The sequence below is a fragment of the Somniosus microcephalus genome, chromosome 32 (assembly GCF_052327205.1).
Source record: "Somniosus microcephalus isolate GS21.2 chromosome 32, FLI_Smic_1.0, whole genome shotgun sequence".
Classification (NCBI taxonomy): Eukaryota; Metazoa; Chordata; class Chondrichthyes; order Squaliformes; family Somniosidae; genus Somniosus; species Somniosus microcephalus.
In genome coordinates, this window is record NC_141018.1 from 1,476,686 (window position 1) to 1,494,216 (window position 17,531).

The 17,531-nt window shown below is 51.8% G+C and overlaps 1 protein-coding gene across 1 annotated transcript; it reads left to right on the forward strand.

Moving 5' to 3' along the window:
• Positions 1–2,685: 2,685 nt before the first annotated feature.
• LOC147097236 (putative G protein-coupled receptor 139) lies at positions 2,686–16,746 on the forward strand. Its single transcript, XM_085971982.1, has 2 exons — positions 2,686–2,728; positions 15,863–16,746. Exons 1-2 carry the CDS (start codon positions 2,686–2,688, stop codon positions 16,744–16,746), a joined length of 927 nt encoding a protein of 308 aa, XP_085828108.1.
• The last annotated feature ends 785 nt before the right edge of the window (positions 16,747–17,531 follow it).

The window sequence follows — 17,531 nt, forward strand, 5'->3', positions numbered from 1 at the left end:
GGCAGCCGCAACTAAGACTCTGGCAACAGAGTCTTACAAGTCTTTGCGCCGGCGCATTAAAGGCCCCGCGGCGGCCGGCCGCTTTCCCGCCGGCCGCCTGGCCGCAGCTCCCTCCCCGGACTTCCCCCCAACCCCCCCCCGGAACAGAAGCAAGCCCGGCACTTGTCCGAGGTGCCGGGCTCATTTTTAAAAAGATTTTCGCGGGCCGTGGCCGGGTGCAGGCAGCTCCTCCTTAAGGGAAGGAGGAGGCCTGCACTTCCCGAGCCTGCCGCATCGCATCGGGTGCCGCAGCGCCGGAATTGCGGCGCGAAACGGCAGTTAGCGCCGATTTACCGCTGCAAAGACCCTTCAGTAGCGCCGGCAGCCGTTTGGGTGCGGCCCTGCTGAATTTTTGGCGCGCGCAGGGGGACTTAGCGCCGGCACTAACTTCCGGCGCTAAAGCCCTGGCTAAGCCAAAACTCAATTTCAAGGCCTGAATCTATAAATGGACTTTTGTTGTTTAATGTACATGTTGAAATGTCAATTGTTATTTGAATATTAGGGGTACTACTAATCTAAAAGGCGAGGAATGGTAGTGTATGTGCCTTTAAGTCAGAACTACTTTTACAGCTCCTGTATACTGTAGTACTGGCAGTGACCACACCTGTATATAAGCTTTGCGCATGCCTCTGTACCTCCAGTCTTGAGACTACCCTCCTCCAGTAAAGACCTGTTTATTGTTAATGTACAGTATCCATGTGATTATTTAATAACAGCATATCCACTGAACCACGGATCCAACAGTAGAGAATTCCACAGGTTCACCACTCTCTGGGTGAAGAAATTCTTCCTCATCTCTGTCCTAAATGGCTTACCCCTTATCCTTAGACGATGACCCCTGGTTCTGGACTCTCCGACCATCGGGAACATTCTACCTGCATCTAGTTTGTCCAGACCTGTCAGAATTTTATAAGTTTCGAAGAGATCCCCTCTCATTCTTCTAAACTCCAGCGAGTATAAGCCCAATCGTCCCAATCTCTCCTCATACGTCATTCCTGCCATGCCAGGGATCAGCCTTGTGAATCTTCGCTGAACTCCTTCCATGGCAAGAACATCCTTCCTCAGATAAGGTGACCAAAACTGCACACAGTACTCAAGGTGTGGTCTCACCAAGGCCCTGTACAACTGCAGCAGGACATCCTTGCTCCTGTACTCAATCCCTTTTGCTATGAAGGCCAACATACCATTTGCCTTCTTCATACTTGCTGTCAACCGGGGGGTTTTCGAGCAGGCTGAGGATCCCTGAGGCCGTGGAGCTGTCGAGTGCGGAGACCACGTGAAGGTAACGGGTCTGATCCGCAACGATGTTTCGGAGCTCGAATTGTGCTTCTGCTTGTACGAACCAGGAGGCCGCCTGTTGTTCCCAAAACTGTGGGAGCTTCAAAGCCACGGAGTTCACTTCCATGTTTCGTTTCGCTTCGCATCTTCCGCGAAAATTGTTCATGAAAATTCGGGGTCACCACTGTAGGAATGGCTAGATTCCTAACTAAAGGACTGAGATCGAGGCACTCTATCAAACAAACGATGTTTAATACTATTCAACAGAGTTTAACACGAAAAAACAGGAGAACTAAATTACAGTTCTGTACTCTTTGCTGGCTCCACGAGGACTGGCCAGGGCGGCTCCCCAGCCTGACGTCATGACGTCATCACGTTTTCCCGCCGCTGGATGATCACGTGATCAACGTGATGATGTCATCGCGTTTGGTCTCATTCTTAAAGGGATCGCGCTATGTACATGCAATAATATGAACAAGGATACAGAGTCATTCTGTAGCTAATAATTTGTTAAAGATGATTATGTACATTAGACCACAATGTAATATTTTTGACGTAATAAAACTCACTACGCACTTGATTTGAGTATAAAGCAAGGCTTTAATCAACTTGTTTCAAAACATGGACGTCCAGTTGCACTTCACAATTCCTGTCTTACAAAATGTCCCAGGGCAAGCTGGACCCACGCCCGAGTATTTATACTCCTTGGCCGGCGCCACCAGCTGGCTGTCCAGTGTTATTTCATGAGTTGTTTCTTCATGATGATGAGATTTATAACAATTTTCATTAGTTTGAGGGGATGTATTGATTTGAAGGGCTGTATTAGTTTGAGGACCCATCGAATAAAGTTCCCCAACGTTAAGTACTAACTGAATGGCTGCAGTTCAACAGGGCAACCACATCCCAGAGTGGAACAGAGCAGCCGTGAGAGGGCGATCAAACATTGGGATTTTATTTACTGAAAGGCCACAGCAGAGTGAAGGGCATTACTGGATCAAGGCGAGATCTAGAGACGGGCCTGATGGTGTTTGACACAACAACACCATCGCTGGGAGAATACAGCTGGCAATCTCCATTAGAGAATTGACATGATCAGAATTCTCCAGTCTTTGGGGCTCTACAATCTCAGCACTAATCGTGTTCTGTCACAACAGGGACTTAACATGGTTGTCGTCATCTGTTTGTTCAAATTTTTTAAATAACTCTCTTGAACGATGTTGCAAGCTCAATGCCCCATGGAGATCCCGCAGAGTATAAATTAAAGGCTCTGGGAATGCATCACTTTAGTGTTTCATTCAGAGAGATTGCCTGCAGCTCAAAGGGAGACATCGCTTCACAGAGAAGATGCATCTGCCAATACAACGTGCCATGAAATTATACTACATGATACTTGCTGTCATTGGGGTACCTGGTAAGTGACTGAAACCAATGAGGTTGTGTAAATCTGTGTGTGAGTTGCTCTCGTGTTTTGCTCTGCGTCTGACAATGTAACCTGCTATTCGAGTGGTCCCCGTTATACAGGCACCCGGTCAGTGTTATCATTTCCTTAATGTCTTGAATCACTCTGCAGGTGGTCGAGAGAAAGCGGGGAATTACAGACCGGTAAGCCTGACATCGGTAGTGGGGAAAATGCTAGAGTCCATTATAAAAGATGTAATAGCAGAGCACTTGGAAAACAGTGACAGGATCGGACAAAGTCAACCTGGATTTACAAAAGGTAAATCGTGCTTGACTAATCTACTGGAATTTTTGAGGATATAACTGGTAGAATAGATAAGGGAGAACCAGTGGATGTGGTGTATTTGGACTTTCAGAAGGCTTTCGATAAGGTCCCGCATAAGAGATTAGCGTGTAAAGTTAAGGCACATGGGATTGGGGGCAAGGTACTGACTTGGATAGAGAACTGTTGGCAGACAGGAAGCAAAGAGTTGGAATAAACGGCTCTTTTTCCGAGTGGCAGACAGTGACTAGTGGGTTACCGCAGGGATCGGTCCTAGGACCCCAGCTATTCACTGTGGTAAACCACTTTTATCGTTCACTATCGTTACACTATAGTTATCACTGTTATATCGTTACTCTATGGTTACCACTGTTCACACTGTTGTATCACTATACGAGGTCGCCTCTTGTCACGCTGCTATACCTGGGCTGACCACTGCTGACTCCGCCCATGACTCCACCTACCTGCCCAGGTATAAAGGTAGTCGACTGGCTGGCATTCCTCCTTGTTGTATCCGATCACCCACGAGGGTGGGCTCTGTTATTTAGCCAATAAAAACCTATAGTTACTTTCTTAACTCGTCGCTTTTCATTGGATGAATTGATAGGCATATCAATTTTATTGGCTAAATTTTAAAATGTCGACACTTGAGCAGTCAAACGACCAGCCAAGCGACCAGCCAGATGCCCAGCTACAACAGCCACAGCAGCCGGCCTGGCTGCGAGCCCTCAGACCACCGTACCTGGACCTAAACCCACAGGCAGCAAACTCAGCCCTCGACTTCGAACACTGGCTGAGCTGCTTCAAAGCCTACCTGGGAGAATCCGGCGTGCCTCAGAAATCTATGCTAAGAGTTCTGAACGCCCAAGTGAGCCCTAAAGTATTCGCACTCATCCGGGACCTTAAAACATACGAGGACGCCATCAACCGGCTGAAAAGACAGTACCAAACCCCGGTAAATTCCATGTATGCCAGACACCTCCTAAGATCCCGCCCGCAACAGCCAGGAGAGCCCGTGGAGGAATTTTTACGGGTGCTACAAGCACTCGGCAGAGACTGTAACTTTAAAGCGGTAACGGCGGCAGAAAATACTGAAGACAATGTCCGCGATGCCTTCGTGAAAGGCCTACGGTCCGACTACTCACGGCAAAGACTACTGGAAGCAAGGGACCTCGACCTGGACAAAGCTGCAGCCCTCGCTCTCTCTCTAGAGGTGGCCCATCGGGACCTCGAGGCATACTCAAGGTACTGTAACTCGCGACCCTGGGACTTGGGACCGACCCCGACCGCGATACCCCCCGCAGCAACCCCCCTGGGACCTACCTCAGCGTTGGCGTCCCGGACCCGATCGAGACCGCCACCCCCGGTACCGGCTCCGACATCGGACCCCCGCGATCGGGCCGCCGGCTGCTTCTTCTGCGGCCAGGCGAAACACCCGAGGTCGCGCTGCCCAGCCAGGAACTCTACCTGCTCAAACTGCATGAAGAAAGGCCACTTCGCTAAGGCCTGCAGAGGTGGATCATCAGAGGCCAGCAGCGCCTCATGCGAGCTGTGGGGGCGGCCATCTTCCTTCAAGGCAACAGAGGCCAGCATCCCCACATGTGAGTCATGGGGCGGCCATCTTTGATACAGGCAACCGACACCAGCAGTGCCTCATGTGAGTTATGGGGGCAGCCATCTTCTCCGCCATTTTGTCCAACCTCGTGGGAGACGCCATTTTACCCACCACGCCCGACCGCCACCGTGCCTCTAGACCCGACTACCGCCTCAACCGCAGACTACAACAACTCGCTCAGCTATACACTAGCCTCCGTCAAACTGGACCAGGCCCGCCCGCATCGCCTGTCCAAGTCGATGATGGACATCAAAGTAAACGGCCACGCCACGACCTGCCTGTTCGACAGCGGAAGCACGGAGAGCTTCATCCACCCAGACACGGTGAGCCACTACTCCCTCCCTGTCCTGCCAACGCGCAACCGGATCTCGATGGCATCGAGGTCACACGCCACAGACATCAGCGGCTACTGTGTTGTGACCCTGTCGGTTAAGGGTACGGAGTATAAAAATTTTAAACTCCTCGTCCTGCCCCAGCTATGCGCTGCCGTCCTACTAGGCCTAGACTTCCAATCCCACCTCCAAAGCATCACGCTAGCATACGGCGGACCCCTCCCCCCACTCACAGTTGACAACCAGCAGATTTTAAACCGCCCACCGCGTAACACCTGCGGCCTATCCACCCTCAAGGCCCCGCCACCTTCCCTATTCACTAACCTCACCCCCGACTGCAAACCCGTCGCTACCAAGAGCAGGCGGTACAGCGCCGGGGACAGAGCTTTCATTAGCTCTGAGGTGCAGCGTCTCCTGAAGGAGGGCATCATCGAGGGGAGCACCAGCCCCTGGCGTGCCCAGGTCGTGGTCGTTAAGACCGGCAATAAAAACCGCCTGGTCATCGACTACAGCCAGACCATAAACAGGTACACCCAGCTGGACGCATACCCCCTTCCCCGCATATCTGATATGGTCAATCAGATTGCGCAGTACCGGGTATTCTCCACCATTGACCTTAATTCGGCCTATCACCAACTCCCTATCCGCCCTGAGGACCGCCAGAATACAGCCTTTGAGGCGAACGGCCGCCTCTACCACTTCCTTAGGGTTCCCTTCGGCGTCACCAACGGGGTTTCGGTCTTCCAAAGGGAGATGGACCGGATGGTTGACCAGAACGGGCAGCACGCCACGTTCCCCTATCTAGATAACGTCACCATCTGCGGCCGCGACCGGCAGGACCACGATGCTAATCTGGAGAGATTCCTCCGTACGGCCCAACGGCTGAACCTCACCTACAATAAGGATAAATGTGTGTTTAACACCTCGCGCCTTGCCATCCTCGGCTGTGTAGTAGAGAACGGAGTCATCGGCCCCGACCCCGAAAGAATGCGCCCCCTCATGGAGCTACCCCTCCCCCACTGTCCAAAGGCACTGAAGAGAACCCTGGGGCTCTTCGCCTACTATGCCCAATGGGTGCCCAATTATGCGGACAAAGCCAGACCCCTCATGAAGTCCACATCCTTCCCCCTTACGGAGGAAGCGTGCGCAGCCTTCTCCCTCATTAAGGGAGACATTGCCAAGGCCGCAATGCACGCAGTGGATGAGTCCATCCCCTTCCAAGTCGAGAGCGATGCATCCGACTTCGCCCTAGCCGCCACCCTTAACCAGGAGGGGAGACCGGTGGCCTTCTTCTCAAGGACCCTACAGGGCCCTGAGATCCGACACTCCTCGGTCGAGAAGGAGGCCCAGGCGATTGTGGAGGCGGTACGACGCTGGAGGCACTACCTGGCAGGCAAACGATTTACCGTCCTTACCGACCAACGTTCGGTCGCTTTTATGTTTAATAACAAGCTGAGGGGCAAAATCAAGAATGACAAGATCTTGAGGTGGAGAATCGAGCTCTCCACCTATGATTATGATATCTTGTACCGGCCAGGTGATACGCTTATCAATTACTTCATAAAAGGTGATGAGTCGAAGAAGAGATGACGAGTCGAAAGAAGAGATGAATAAGGCTTTTATTAGCTAAGAAGAGACCATGCTTCTTCGTGAGTGACTGAACAAGTCTGAACGAAACCCACACAGTGGTGGGTGGAGTCAGCTGAGGCATGCCTCCATACACAGCGCCACCCAGAGGTGGCAATATACAATACAGTGGTTTACCACATTCACCCCTTGTTTAATGTGAAGTCCGGCGGGGTGAAGGGTACTACAAGTTAAGTCTATCAGGAGGCCTTGTCTGACGTCCTGATCGTCGTGGTGGCGGCGGTGGTGTTGCAGCATCCGACGTCGGGTCTGGTGTCTGGGTGGTTGGCGAAGATTCCTGGGGCTTTGGCATGCCGTCTGCAGGGGTTGGGTTGGGAGGGGTGGTGGGGGATAACAGTGGTAAGGGGGATAACGGTGGTAAGGGGGATAACGGTGGTAATTCAGGGGTACCCGAGGGTGCGAGATCTCGTATGGAGACCGTGTCCTCCCGCCCGTCTGGGTATGTCACCCAGGCATACTGGGGGTTGGCGTGTAGGAGGTGCACCCGCTCGACCAGGGGGTCCGTTTTATGCGTCCTCACGTGCCTCCGCAGTAGGACGGGCCCAGGAGAAGTCAACCATGCCGGTAGCGAGGTTCCCGATGTAGACTTCCGGGGGAAAACGAACATTTTCTCATGAGGGGTCGCATTAGTGGCAGTACAAAGCAGTGACCGAATGGAGTGGAGCGCTGCAGGGAGGACCTCCTGCCAGCGGGAGGTCGGAAGGCCCTTAGATTTTAGTGCTAAGAGGACTGCCTTCCAAACCGTCGCGTTCTCCCTTTCCACCTGGCCGTTCCCCCGGGGGTTGTAACTGGTGGTCCTGCTCGTGGCGATACCTCTTGTTAGCAGGTACTGCCGAAGTTCGTCGCTCATGAACGATGAGCCCTGTCGCTATGTATACAGCTGGGGAACCCGAACAGAGCGAAGATGTCATTCAGACACTTGATGACCGTGGTACTGGTCATGTCTGGGCAAGGGATGGCAAAGGGGAAACGGGAGTACTCATCAACTATGTTGAGGAAGTACACATTGCGGTCAGCGGAGGGGAGGGGCCCTTTAAAATCGACGCTCAGGCGTTCGAAGGGGCGGGTGGCCTTGATCAGGCTTGCTCTGTCCGGCCTATAGAAGTGCGGTTTGCACTCGGCGCAGATTTGGCAGCTCTTGGTCATGGTCCTGACCTCCTCGATGGAGTAGGGCAGGTTACGGGATTTGATAAAATGGAAAAACCTGGTGACCCCCGGGTGGCAGAGGTCATTGTGGAGGGACTGCAGCCTATCACTCTGCGCGTTGGCACATGTACCACGTGATAGGGCATCTGGGGGCTCATTGAGTTTCCCTGGCCGATACAAGATATCATAATTGTAGGTGGAGAGTTCGATTCTCCACCTCAAGATCTTGTCGTTCTTGATTTTACCCCTCTGCTTATTATTAAACATAAAAGCTACTGAACGCTGGTCAGTGAGCAGGGTAAATCGTTTCCCGGCCAGGTGATGCCTCCAGTGACGCACCGCTTCTACAATAGCCTGGGCCTCCTTTTCGACGGAGGAGTGTCTCGTCTCGGGGCCCTGGAGGGTCCTTGAGAAAAAGGCCACGGGTCTGCCCGCCTGGTTAAGGGTCGCGGCTAGGGCGAAGTCGGAGGCATCGCTCTCCACTTGGAAGGGGATGGACTCATCCACCGCGTGCATTGCGGCCTTCGCGATATCGTTCTTGATAAGAGTGAAGGCTGCACACGCCTCTGGTGTCAGGGGGAAGGAGGTGGCTTTGATGAGGGGCCTGGCTTTGTCTGCATAGAGGGGCACCCACTGGGCGTAGTAGGAGAAAAACCCCAGGCATCTCTTCAGTGCTTTTTGGCAGTGGGGAAGGGGTAGCTCCATTAGGGGGCGCATTCTGTCGGGGTCGGGCCCGATGACTCCGTTCTCCACCACGCAGCCGAGGATGGCCAGGCGCTTGGTGTGAAACATACATTTTTCCTTATTGTACGTTAGGTTCAGCCGTTGGGCCGTACGGAGGAAATTTGCTAGATTAACGTCGTGGTCCTGCTGGTCGTGGCCGCAGATGGTGACGTTATCCAAATAGGGGAAGGTTGCCCGCAGCGCGTTCTGGTCAACCATTCGGTCCATCTCCCTTTGGAAGACCGAAACCCCGTTGGTGACGCCGAAGGGGACCCTAAGGAAGTGGTAGAGGCGGCCGTTTGCCTCGAAGGCAGTATACTGGCGGTCCTCATGGCGGATGGGCAGCTGGTGGTACGCTGACTTAAGGTCGATGGTGGAGAATACTTTGTATTGCGCAATCTGATTGACCATATCAGATATGCGAGGGAGGGGGTACGCGTCCAGCTGGGTGTACCGGTTTATGGTTTGGCTGTAGTCGATTACCATGCGGCGTTTTGCAGTGGTTTTAACGACTACAACCTGGGCTCGCCAGGGGCTAGTGCTACCTTCGATAATGCCCTCCTTCAATAGCCGCTCCACCTCAGAGCTGATAAAAGCTCTGTCCCCGGCACTGTACCGCCTGCTTTTGGTAGCGATGGGTTTACAGTCGCGGGTGAGGTTAGCGAACAGGGGAGGGGGGGGGACTTTTAATGTGGAAAGGCTGCAGACTGTGAGTGGGGGGAGGGGTCCACCGTATGCTAGTGTGACACTCTTAAGGTGGCACTGAAAATCCAACCCTAGCAGGACGGCAGCGCAAAGACGGGGCAGGACTAGCAGTTTAAATTTTTTATATTCAGTGCCCCCTACTGACAGGGTCACCACACAGTAGCCGCTGATGTCCATTGACTGGGACTTGGACGCCATAGAAATGCGATGGTGCGTTGGCAGAATCGTGAGGGAGTGGCTACGTACCGTGTCGGGGTGGACGAAACTCTCTGTGCTCCCGCTGTCGATCAGGCAACTGGTGGCGCGGCCGTTTACCGTGATATCCATCATGGAGCTGGATAGATGGTGAGGGAGGGCTTGATCCAGCGTCACGGAGGCCAGTATGTGGCTTAGTGAGTCACTATAGTCATCCGCCGAGACGGTGGTCGGTTCCGGTGACGAAATGGCGGTTGAGTGCGTTGGATACGATGGCGGCGGATGCCATGCGGCCGGGGGTACACAAAATGGCGGATAAGATGGCTGCTCCCACGGCCCGCACGCTGCGCTGCTGGCTGGCTTCCCCTTGCAGGCGTTAGCGTAATGGCCTTTCTTCCCGCAGCCCGAGCAGGTAGCTGTCTTAGCTGGGCAGTGCGCTCTGGGATGTTTTAACTGGCCACAGAAATAGCATTTTTGGGCCTGGTTACTGGGCATCGAAGCAGTTCTTACCGGAGGCTGCTGTCTCGGTTGGGTCGCTGCAGCGGTTGGTGCCGGGGGCGGCGGTCCCGTGTCCCACGGTTTCGATTGCCATGTCTCGGCGCCGTTACGGGGGTATGCCTCGAGGTTTCGGTGGGCCTCCTCTAACGAGAGCGCAAGGGCAATGGCCGTCTTCAGGTCGGGTTCCTTGCTTTCTAGCAGTCTCTGCCGGGTGTGGTCTGACTGGAGGCCCCTGACGAAGGCATCACAGGCGAGTCCCTGCGCGTGCTCCACAGCCGTTACCGCTTTACAATCGCAGTCTCTGCAGAGTGCCAGTAGCGCCCGTGCAAATGCCCCTACCGATTCTCCCGGTTGCTGCCTGCGGGATCCCAAGAGGTGTCGGGCGTAAATTGTGTTCACTGGGCGCGTATATTGCCCTTTTAGTAGCTCGAGGGCCGCCACGTACGTATTAGAGTCCCGGATTAGCATATATACTTGATGGCTCACCTGGGCGGTCAAAATTTTCAGTTTGTGATCCTCCTCTGTAACCTGTGAGATTGCGAGGAAGGATTCAAAGCAGCTCAGCCAGTGTTCAAACTTGGCTGATGCACCCACCTCTTGAGGGTCGAGGTCCAGGCGTGGTGGTCTGAGGGCTCTCAGCAATGTCTGCTGTATCCGTTGCTGTTGTTGCTCCTCAGGTGTCGCCATTTAACTTTTAGCTAATAAAATTGATACGCTTATCAATTACTTCATAAAAGGTGATGAGTCGAAGAAGAGATGACGAGTCGAAAGAAGAGATGAATAAGGCTTTTATTAGCTAAGAAGAGACCATGCTTCTTCGTGAGTGACTGAACAAGTCTGAACGAAACCCACACAGTGGTGGGTGGAGTCAGCTGAGGCATGCCTCCATACACAGCGCCACCCAGAGGTGGCAATATACAATACAGTGGTTTACCACACCAGGTAAGCTGAACGAACCCCCCGATGCTCTGTCACGAATTACATGCGCCAGCACGCAAAGTGATAGACTTCAGACCCTCCACAATGACCTCTGCCACCCCGGGGTCACCAGACTTTACCACTTCATTAAGGCCCGCAACCTGCCCTACTCCATCGAGGAGGTCAGGACCATGACCAGGAACTGCCAGACCTGTGCCGAGTGCAAACCGCACTTCTTTAGGCCGGACAGAGCAAGCCTAATCAAGGCCACCCGCCCCTTCGAGCGCCTGAGCATCGACTTTAAGGGGCCCCTCCCGTCCTCTGACCGTAATGTGTACTTCCTCAACATTGTTGATGAGTACTCCCGTTTCCCCTTTGCCTTCCCCTGCCCAGACATGACCAGTACCACGGTCATTAAATGCCTGAACGACCTCTTCGCCTTGTTCGGGTTCCCAAACTATATACATAGTGACCGGGGCTCCTCCTTCATGAGCGAGGAACTCCGTCAGTTCCTACTAGCGAGAGGTATTGCTGCAAGCAGGACCACCAGCTACAACCCCCGAGGGAACGGCCAGGTGGAAAGAGAGAACGCGACGGTATGGAAGGCCGTCCTCTTAGCCTTAAAGTCTAAGGGCCTCCCAACCTCCCGCTGGCAGGAAGTCCTCCCGGCAGCGCTGCATTCCACCCGGTCACTACTTTGCACTGCCATCAACGCCACCCCCCATGAACGAATGTTTGCTTTCCCCAGGAAGTCGACTACGGGAACCACGCTACCAACCTGGCTGACCTCTCCGGGGCCCGTCTTGCTGCGAAAGCACGTGAGGGCCCATAAAACGGACCCCCTGGTCAAGAGGGTGGACCTCCTGCACGCCAACCCCCAGTACGCCTATGTGGCATACCCAGACGGGCGGGAGGACACAGTCTCCTTACGAGACCTCGCACCCTCGGGCACTCCGGAGACACCACCTTCACCCCCCCCACCACCCCCCCAATTCCAGCCCAGGTAGACGGCATGCCGGAACCCCACGAGCCTTCGCCGACCACGCAGACACCAGCATTAACACCGGATAATGCAACACCGCCGCTGCGACGATCAGAAAGGCTTACGAGGCCTCCGGACAGACTGACATACCAGAACTGGTAGTACACTTCACCCCGCCGGACTCAAATCTAAACAAGGGGTGAATGTGGTAAACCACTTTTATCGTTCACTATCGTTACACTATAGTTATCACTGTTATATCGTTACTCTATGGTTATCACTGTTCACACTGTTGTATCACTATACGAGGTCGCCTCTTGTCACGCTGCTATACCTGGGCTGACCACTGCTGACTCCGCCCATGACTCCACCTACCTGCCCAGGTATAAAGGTAGTCGACTGGCTGGCATTCCTCCTTGTTGTATCCGATCACCCACGAGGGTGGGCTCTGTTATTTAGCCAATAAAAACCTATAGTTACTTTCTTAACTCGTCGCTTTTCATTGGATGAATTGATAGGTATATCATTCACAATATATATAAATGATCTAGACGAGGGAACTAGATGTAATATCTCCAAGTTTGCAGATGACACAAAGCTGGGTGGGCGTGTGTGCTGTGAGGAGGGTGCAGAGAAACTCCAATATGATTTGGACAGGTTGGGTGATTGGACAGATGCATGGCAGATGCAATATAATGTGGATAAATGCGAGATTATCCACTTTGGTGGCAAAATCAGGAAGACAGATTATTATCTGAACGGCAATAGATTGGGAGAAGGGGAAGTGCAACGAGACCTGGGTGTCCTTGTGCACCAGTCGCTGAAGGTAAGCATGCAAGTGCAGCAGGTGGCTAAGAAGGCAAATGGTATGTTGGCCATCATAGCGAGAGGGTTCGAGTACAGGAACAAGGATGTCTTGCTGCAGTTGTACAGGGCCTTGGTGAGACCACAGCTTGAGTATTGTGTGCAGTTTTGGTCACCTTATCTGAGGAAGGATGTTGTTGCCATGGAGGGAGTGCAGCGAAGATTCACCAGACTGATACCTGGGAGGGCAGGAATGACATTTGAGGAGAGATTGGGTCGATTGGGCTTATACTTGCGGGAGTTTAGAAGAATGAGAGGGGATCTCATTGAAACTTATAAAATTCTAACAGGACTGGACAGACTTGATGCAGGAAGGATGTTCCCGATGGCCGGGGAGTCCAGGACCAGGGGTCACAGTCTAAGGATAAGGGGTAAGCCATTTAGGACAGCGATGAGGATGAATCTCTGCACCCAGAGAGTAGTGAAGTGGAATTCTCCACCACAGAAGGCAGTAGAGGCCAATTCATTAAATATATTCAAGAAGGAGTTGGATATCTTTCTTAAGGCTAAAGGGATCAAGGGATATGGGGAGAAGGCAGGGACAGGGTACTGAGTTTGGATGATCAGCCATGATCTCATTGAATGGCGGAGCAGGCTCGAAGGGCCGAATGGTCTACTCCTGCTCCTATCTTCTATGTTTCTATGTTTAATCCATTGCCACAACATAAACAAAATCTCTGTTTATAACTCACAGCTCGAAGATATGCAATTATTGCCTTTAATGGAATATCTTGTAATGTTGAGTCAGACCTCAGTGCGGGCAGATCTTTGAGAGAAGCTATTACTGGGAGTATTTGTCACTGTAGAACTGTACAGGGTGTGGGTCACAAACCAGAGTGGTACACCTGACCCCAGTGACCATGTATTACTGGGAGTATCTGTCACTGTAGGACTGTACAGAGTGTGGGTCACTAGCTGGAGTGGAACACCTGACCCCAGTGACCATGTATTATTGGGAGTATCTGTCACTGTAGAACTGTACTGAGTGTGGGTCACAAACCAGAGTGGCACACCTGACCCCAGTGACCATGTATTACTGGGAGTATCTGTCTCTGTGGAACTGTACTGAGTGTGGGTCACTAACTGGAGTGGAACACCTGACCCCAGTGACCATGTATTACTGGGAGTATCTGTCACTGTGGAACTGTACTGAGTGTGGGTCACTAACTGGAGTGGAACACCTGACCCCAGTGACCATGTATTACTGGGAGTATCTGTCACTGTAGAACTGTACTGAGTGTGGGTCACTAACTGGAGTGGAACACCTGACCCCAGTGACCATGTATTATTGGGAGTATCTGTCACTGTAGAACTGTACTGAGTGTGGGTCACAAACCAGAGTGGCACACCTGATCCCAGTGACCATGTATTACTGGGAGTATCTGTCACTGTAGAACTGTACTGAGTGTGGGTCACTAGCTGGAGTGGAACACCTGACCCCAGTGGCCATGTATTATTGGGAGTATCTGTCACTGTGGAACTGTACTGAGTGTGGGTCACAAACCAGAGTGGCACACCTGATCCCAGTGACCATGTATTACTGGGAGTATCTGTCACTGTAGAACTGTACTGAGTGTGGGTCACTAGCTGGAGTGGAACACCTGATCCCAGTGACCATGTATTACTGGGAGTATCTGTCACTGTAGGACTGTACTGAGTGTGGGTCACTAACTGGAGTGGAACACCTGACCCCAGTGACCATGTGTTACTGGGAGTATCTGTCACTGTAGAACTGTACTGAGTGTGGGTCACTAACTGGAGTGGAACACCTGACCCCAGTGACCATGTGTTACTGGGAGTATCTGTCACTGTAGAACTGTACTGAGTGTGGGTCACTAACTGGAGTGGAACACCTGACCCCAGTGACCATGTGTTACTGGGAGTATCTGTCAATGTAGAACTGTACTGAGTGTGGGTCACTAACTGGAGTGGAACTCCTGATCCCAGTGACCATGTGTTACTGGGAGTATCTGTCACTGTAGAACTGTACTGAGTGTGGGTCACTAACTGGAGTGGAACACCTGACCCCAGTGACCATGTGTTACTGGGAGTATCTGTCACTGTAGAACTGTACTGAGTGTGGGTCACTAACTGGAGTGGAACACCTGACCCCAGTGGCCATGTATTATTGGGAGTATCTGTCACTGTGGAACTGTACTGAGTGTGGGTCACAAACCAGAGTGGAACACCTGACCCCAGTGACCATGTGTTACTGGGAGTATCTGTCAATGTAGAACTGTACTGAGTGTGGGTCACTAACTGGAGTGGAACACCTGACCCCAGTGACCATGTGTTACTGGGAGTATCTGTCACTGTGGAACTGTACTGAGTGTGGGTCACTAACTGGAGTGGAACACCTGACCCCAGTGACATGTAGTACTGGGAGTATCTGTCACTGTAGAACTGTACTGAGTGTGGGTCACTAACTGGAGTGGAACACCTGACCCCAGTGACATGTAGTACTGGGAGTATCTGTCACTGTAGGACTGTACTGAGTGTGGGTCACTAACTGGAGTGGAACACCTGACCCCAGTGACCATGTATTACTGGGAGTATCTGTCACTGTAGAATTGTACTGAGTGTGGGTCACTGGCTGGAGTGGAACACCTGACCCCAGTGACCATGTGTTACTGGGAGTATCTGTCACTGTAGAACTGTACTGAGTGTGGGTCACTAACTGGAGTGGTACACCTGATCCCAGTGACCATGTATTACTGGGAGTATCTGTCAATGTAGAATTGTACTGAGTGTGGGTCACTAACTGGAGTGGAACTCCTGACCCCAGTGACCATGTAGTACTGGGAGTATCTGTCACTGTAGAACTGTACTGACTGTGGGTCACTAACTGGAGTGGAACACCTGACCCCAGTAGCCATGTAGTACTGGGAGTATCTGTCAATGTAGAATTGTACTGAGTGTGGGTCACTAACTGGAGTGGAACACCTGACCCCAGTGGCCATGCATTACTGGGAGTATCTGTCACTGTTGAATTATATTCGGTGTGGGTCAGTAACCCTAATTGAACGAACCTGTTCTAATTTGAAATCTTTTTGTCGGGTGACCGATCTCTTCCCTCCGTGAATCAAGGAGAAAGTAGAACATTTTTTGGATGCTAAAATCCAGCCCTTACTATCTGGGCTCAGACACGGAGAATGCTTGATCAGTCAATTACTGTCTCTTTTCCCTTCTCTGTTTCACAGTGAATTTAGTGGCGATTGTGGTCCTGTCCCGGGGAAAGTGCGGGCTCTCCACCTGTACCACTCGCTACCTGGTGGCCATGGCCGCGGCGGATCTCCTGGTCATCGTCACCGAGGTCATCCTGCGCCGGATCAACTGGTATTTCCTCCCGGAGTCTTTCCTGGACATCACTCCTGTGTGTAGTGTTCTCTCTGTCCTGGTTCGCGCAGCCACCGACTGTTCTGTCTGGTTCACCGTCACTTTCACCTTTGATCGATTTGTGGCCATTTGTTGCCAGAAGCTGAAAACAAAATATTGCACCGAGAAAACCGCGGCCATGGTTCTGGCAACAAGTTGCGTTCTGCTCTGTTTAAAAAACATTCCCTTCTACTTTATATATGAACCTGGAAAGATAATCGACAATGTACCGTGGCTTTGCTACACGATCCCAAGCTATTATACTGAGCCCGGATGGGTGGGATTTAGCTGGCTGGATAAGGGTTTAACCCCATTGCTCCCATTTGTTTTAATTCTGTTGCTCAATGCTCTGACAGTCAGGCACATTTTAGTGGCCAGTCGCGTCCGTAAGGGACTGAGGGGCGAGAACAAGGGAGCGAATCGCATTGACCCAGAGATGGAGAGCAGAAGGAAGTCTATGATTTTACTCTTCGCCATATCCGGCAGCTTCATACTCCTGTGGTTGATGTTTGTTATAGAATTCTTATATTATACCATTGCAGGAGGAGATAATTACAATATGTCTTTATATATCCTTCAACAAGTCGGAGGAATGTTGCAGAATTTGAGTTGCTGCATAAACACATTTATTTATGGGGTGACCCAGTCCAAGTTCAGAGAGCAGGTGAAGAGCGCGGTGAAATATCCGTTTACTTGTTCAATTAATTAATAATTAGAAGAACTGAGCACGGCCCGGAGGCGGGTCACAGTGTTTCCAGTCCATGAATGTAATATTTAGCCCCAGACTGCCAGCCACGGAATTAGAACAGGAATCGCCGGTGATCTGACAATGCAACCAGCGATGGGGCATGCACTGTCTTCAGGACACGGCACTATTTCTGACTGACAGTTCCCACGTTGTACAGGGCCTTGGTGAGACCACACCTTGAGTATTGTGTGCAGTTTTGGTCACCTTCTCTGAGGGCAGATGTTCTTGCCATGGAGGGAGTGCAGCGAAGATTCACCAGGCTGATAACTGGGATAACAACAGAAAATGCTGGAAAAACTCAGCAGGTCAGGCAACATCCGTGGAGAGAAATTAGAGTCAACGTTTTGGGTCAAAACCCTTTATCAAGACTTATCAAAACGTTGACTCTAATTTCTCTCCACGGATGTTGCCTGGCCTGCTGAGTTTTTCCAGCATTTTCTGTTGTTATTTCAGATTTCCAGCATCTGCAGTATTTTGCTACTGATACCTGGGATGGCAGGAATGACGTATGAGGAGAGATTGGGTCGATTGGGCTTAGACTCGCTGGAGTTTAGAAGAATGAGAGGGGATCTCATTGAAACTTATAAAATTCTAACAGGACTAGACAGACTAGATGCAGGAAGGATGTTCCCGATGGTCGGGGAGCCCAGAACCAGGGGTCACAGTCTAAAGATAAGGGCTAAGCCATTTAGGACAGAGATGAGAAGGAATTTCTTCACCCAGAGAGTGGTGAACCTGTGGAATTC

Coding starts and splice junctions, on each gene's coding strand:
- LOC147097236 (XM_085971982.1), top strand. CDS start 2,686: ATGAAATTATACTACATGATACTTGCTGTCATTGGGGTACCTG. Junction 2,729..15,862: donor TGCTGTCATTGGGGTACCTG/GTAAGTGACTGA, acceptor TCTGTTTCACAG/TGAATTTAGTGGCGATTGTG.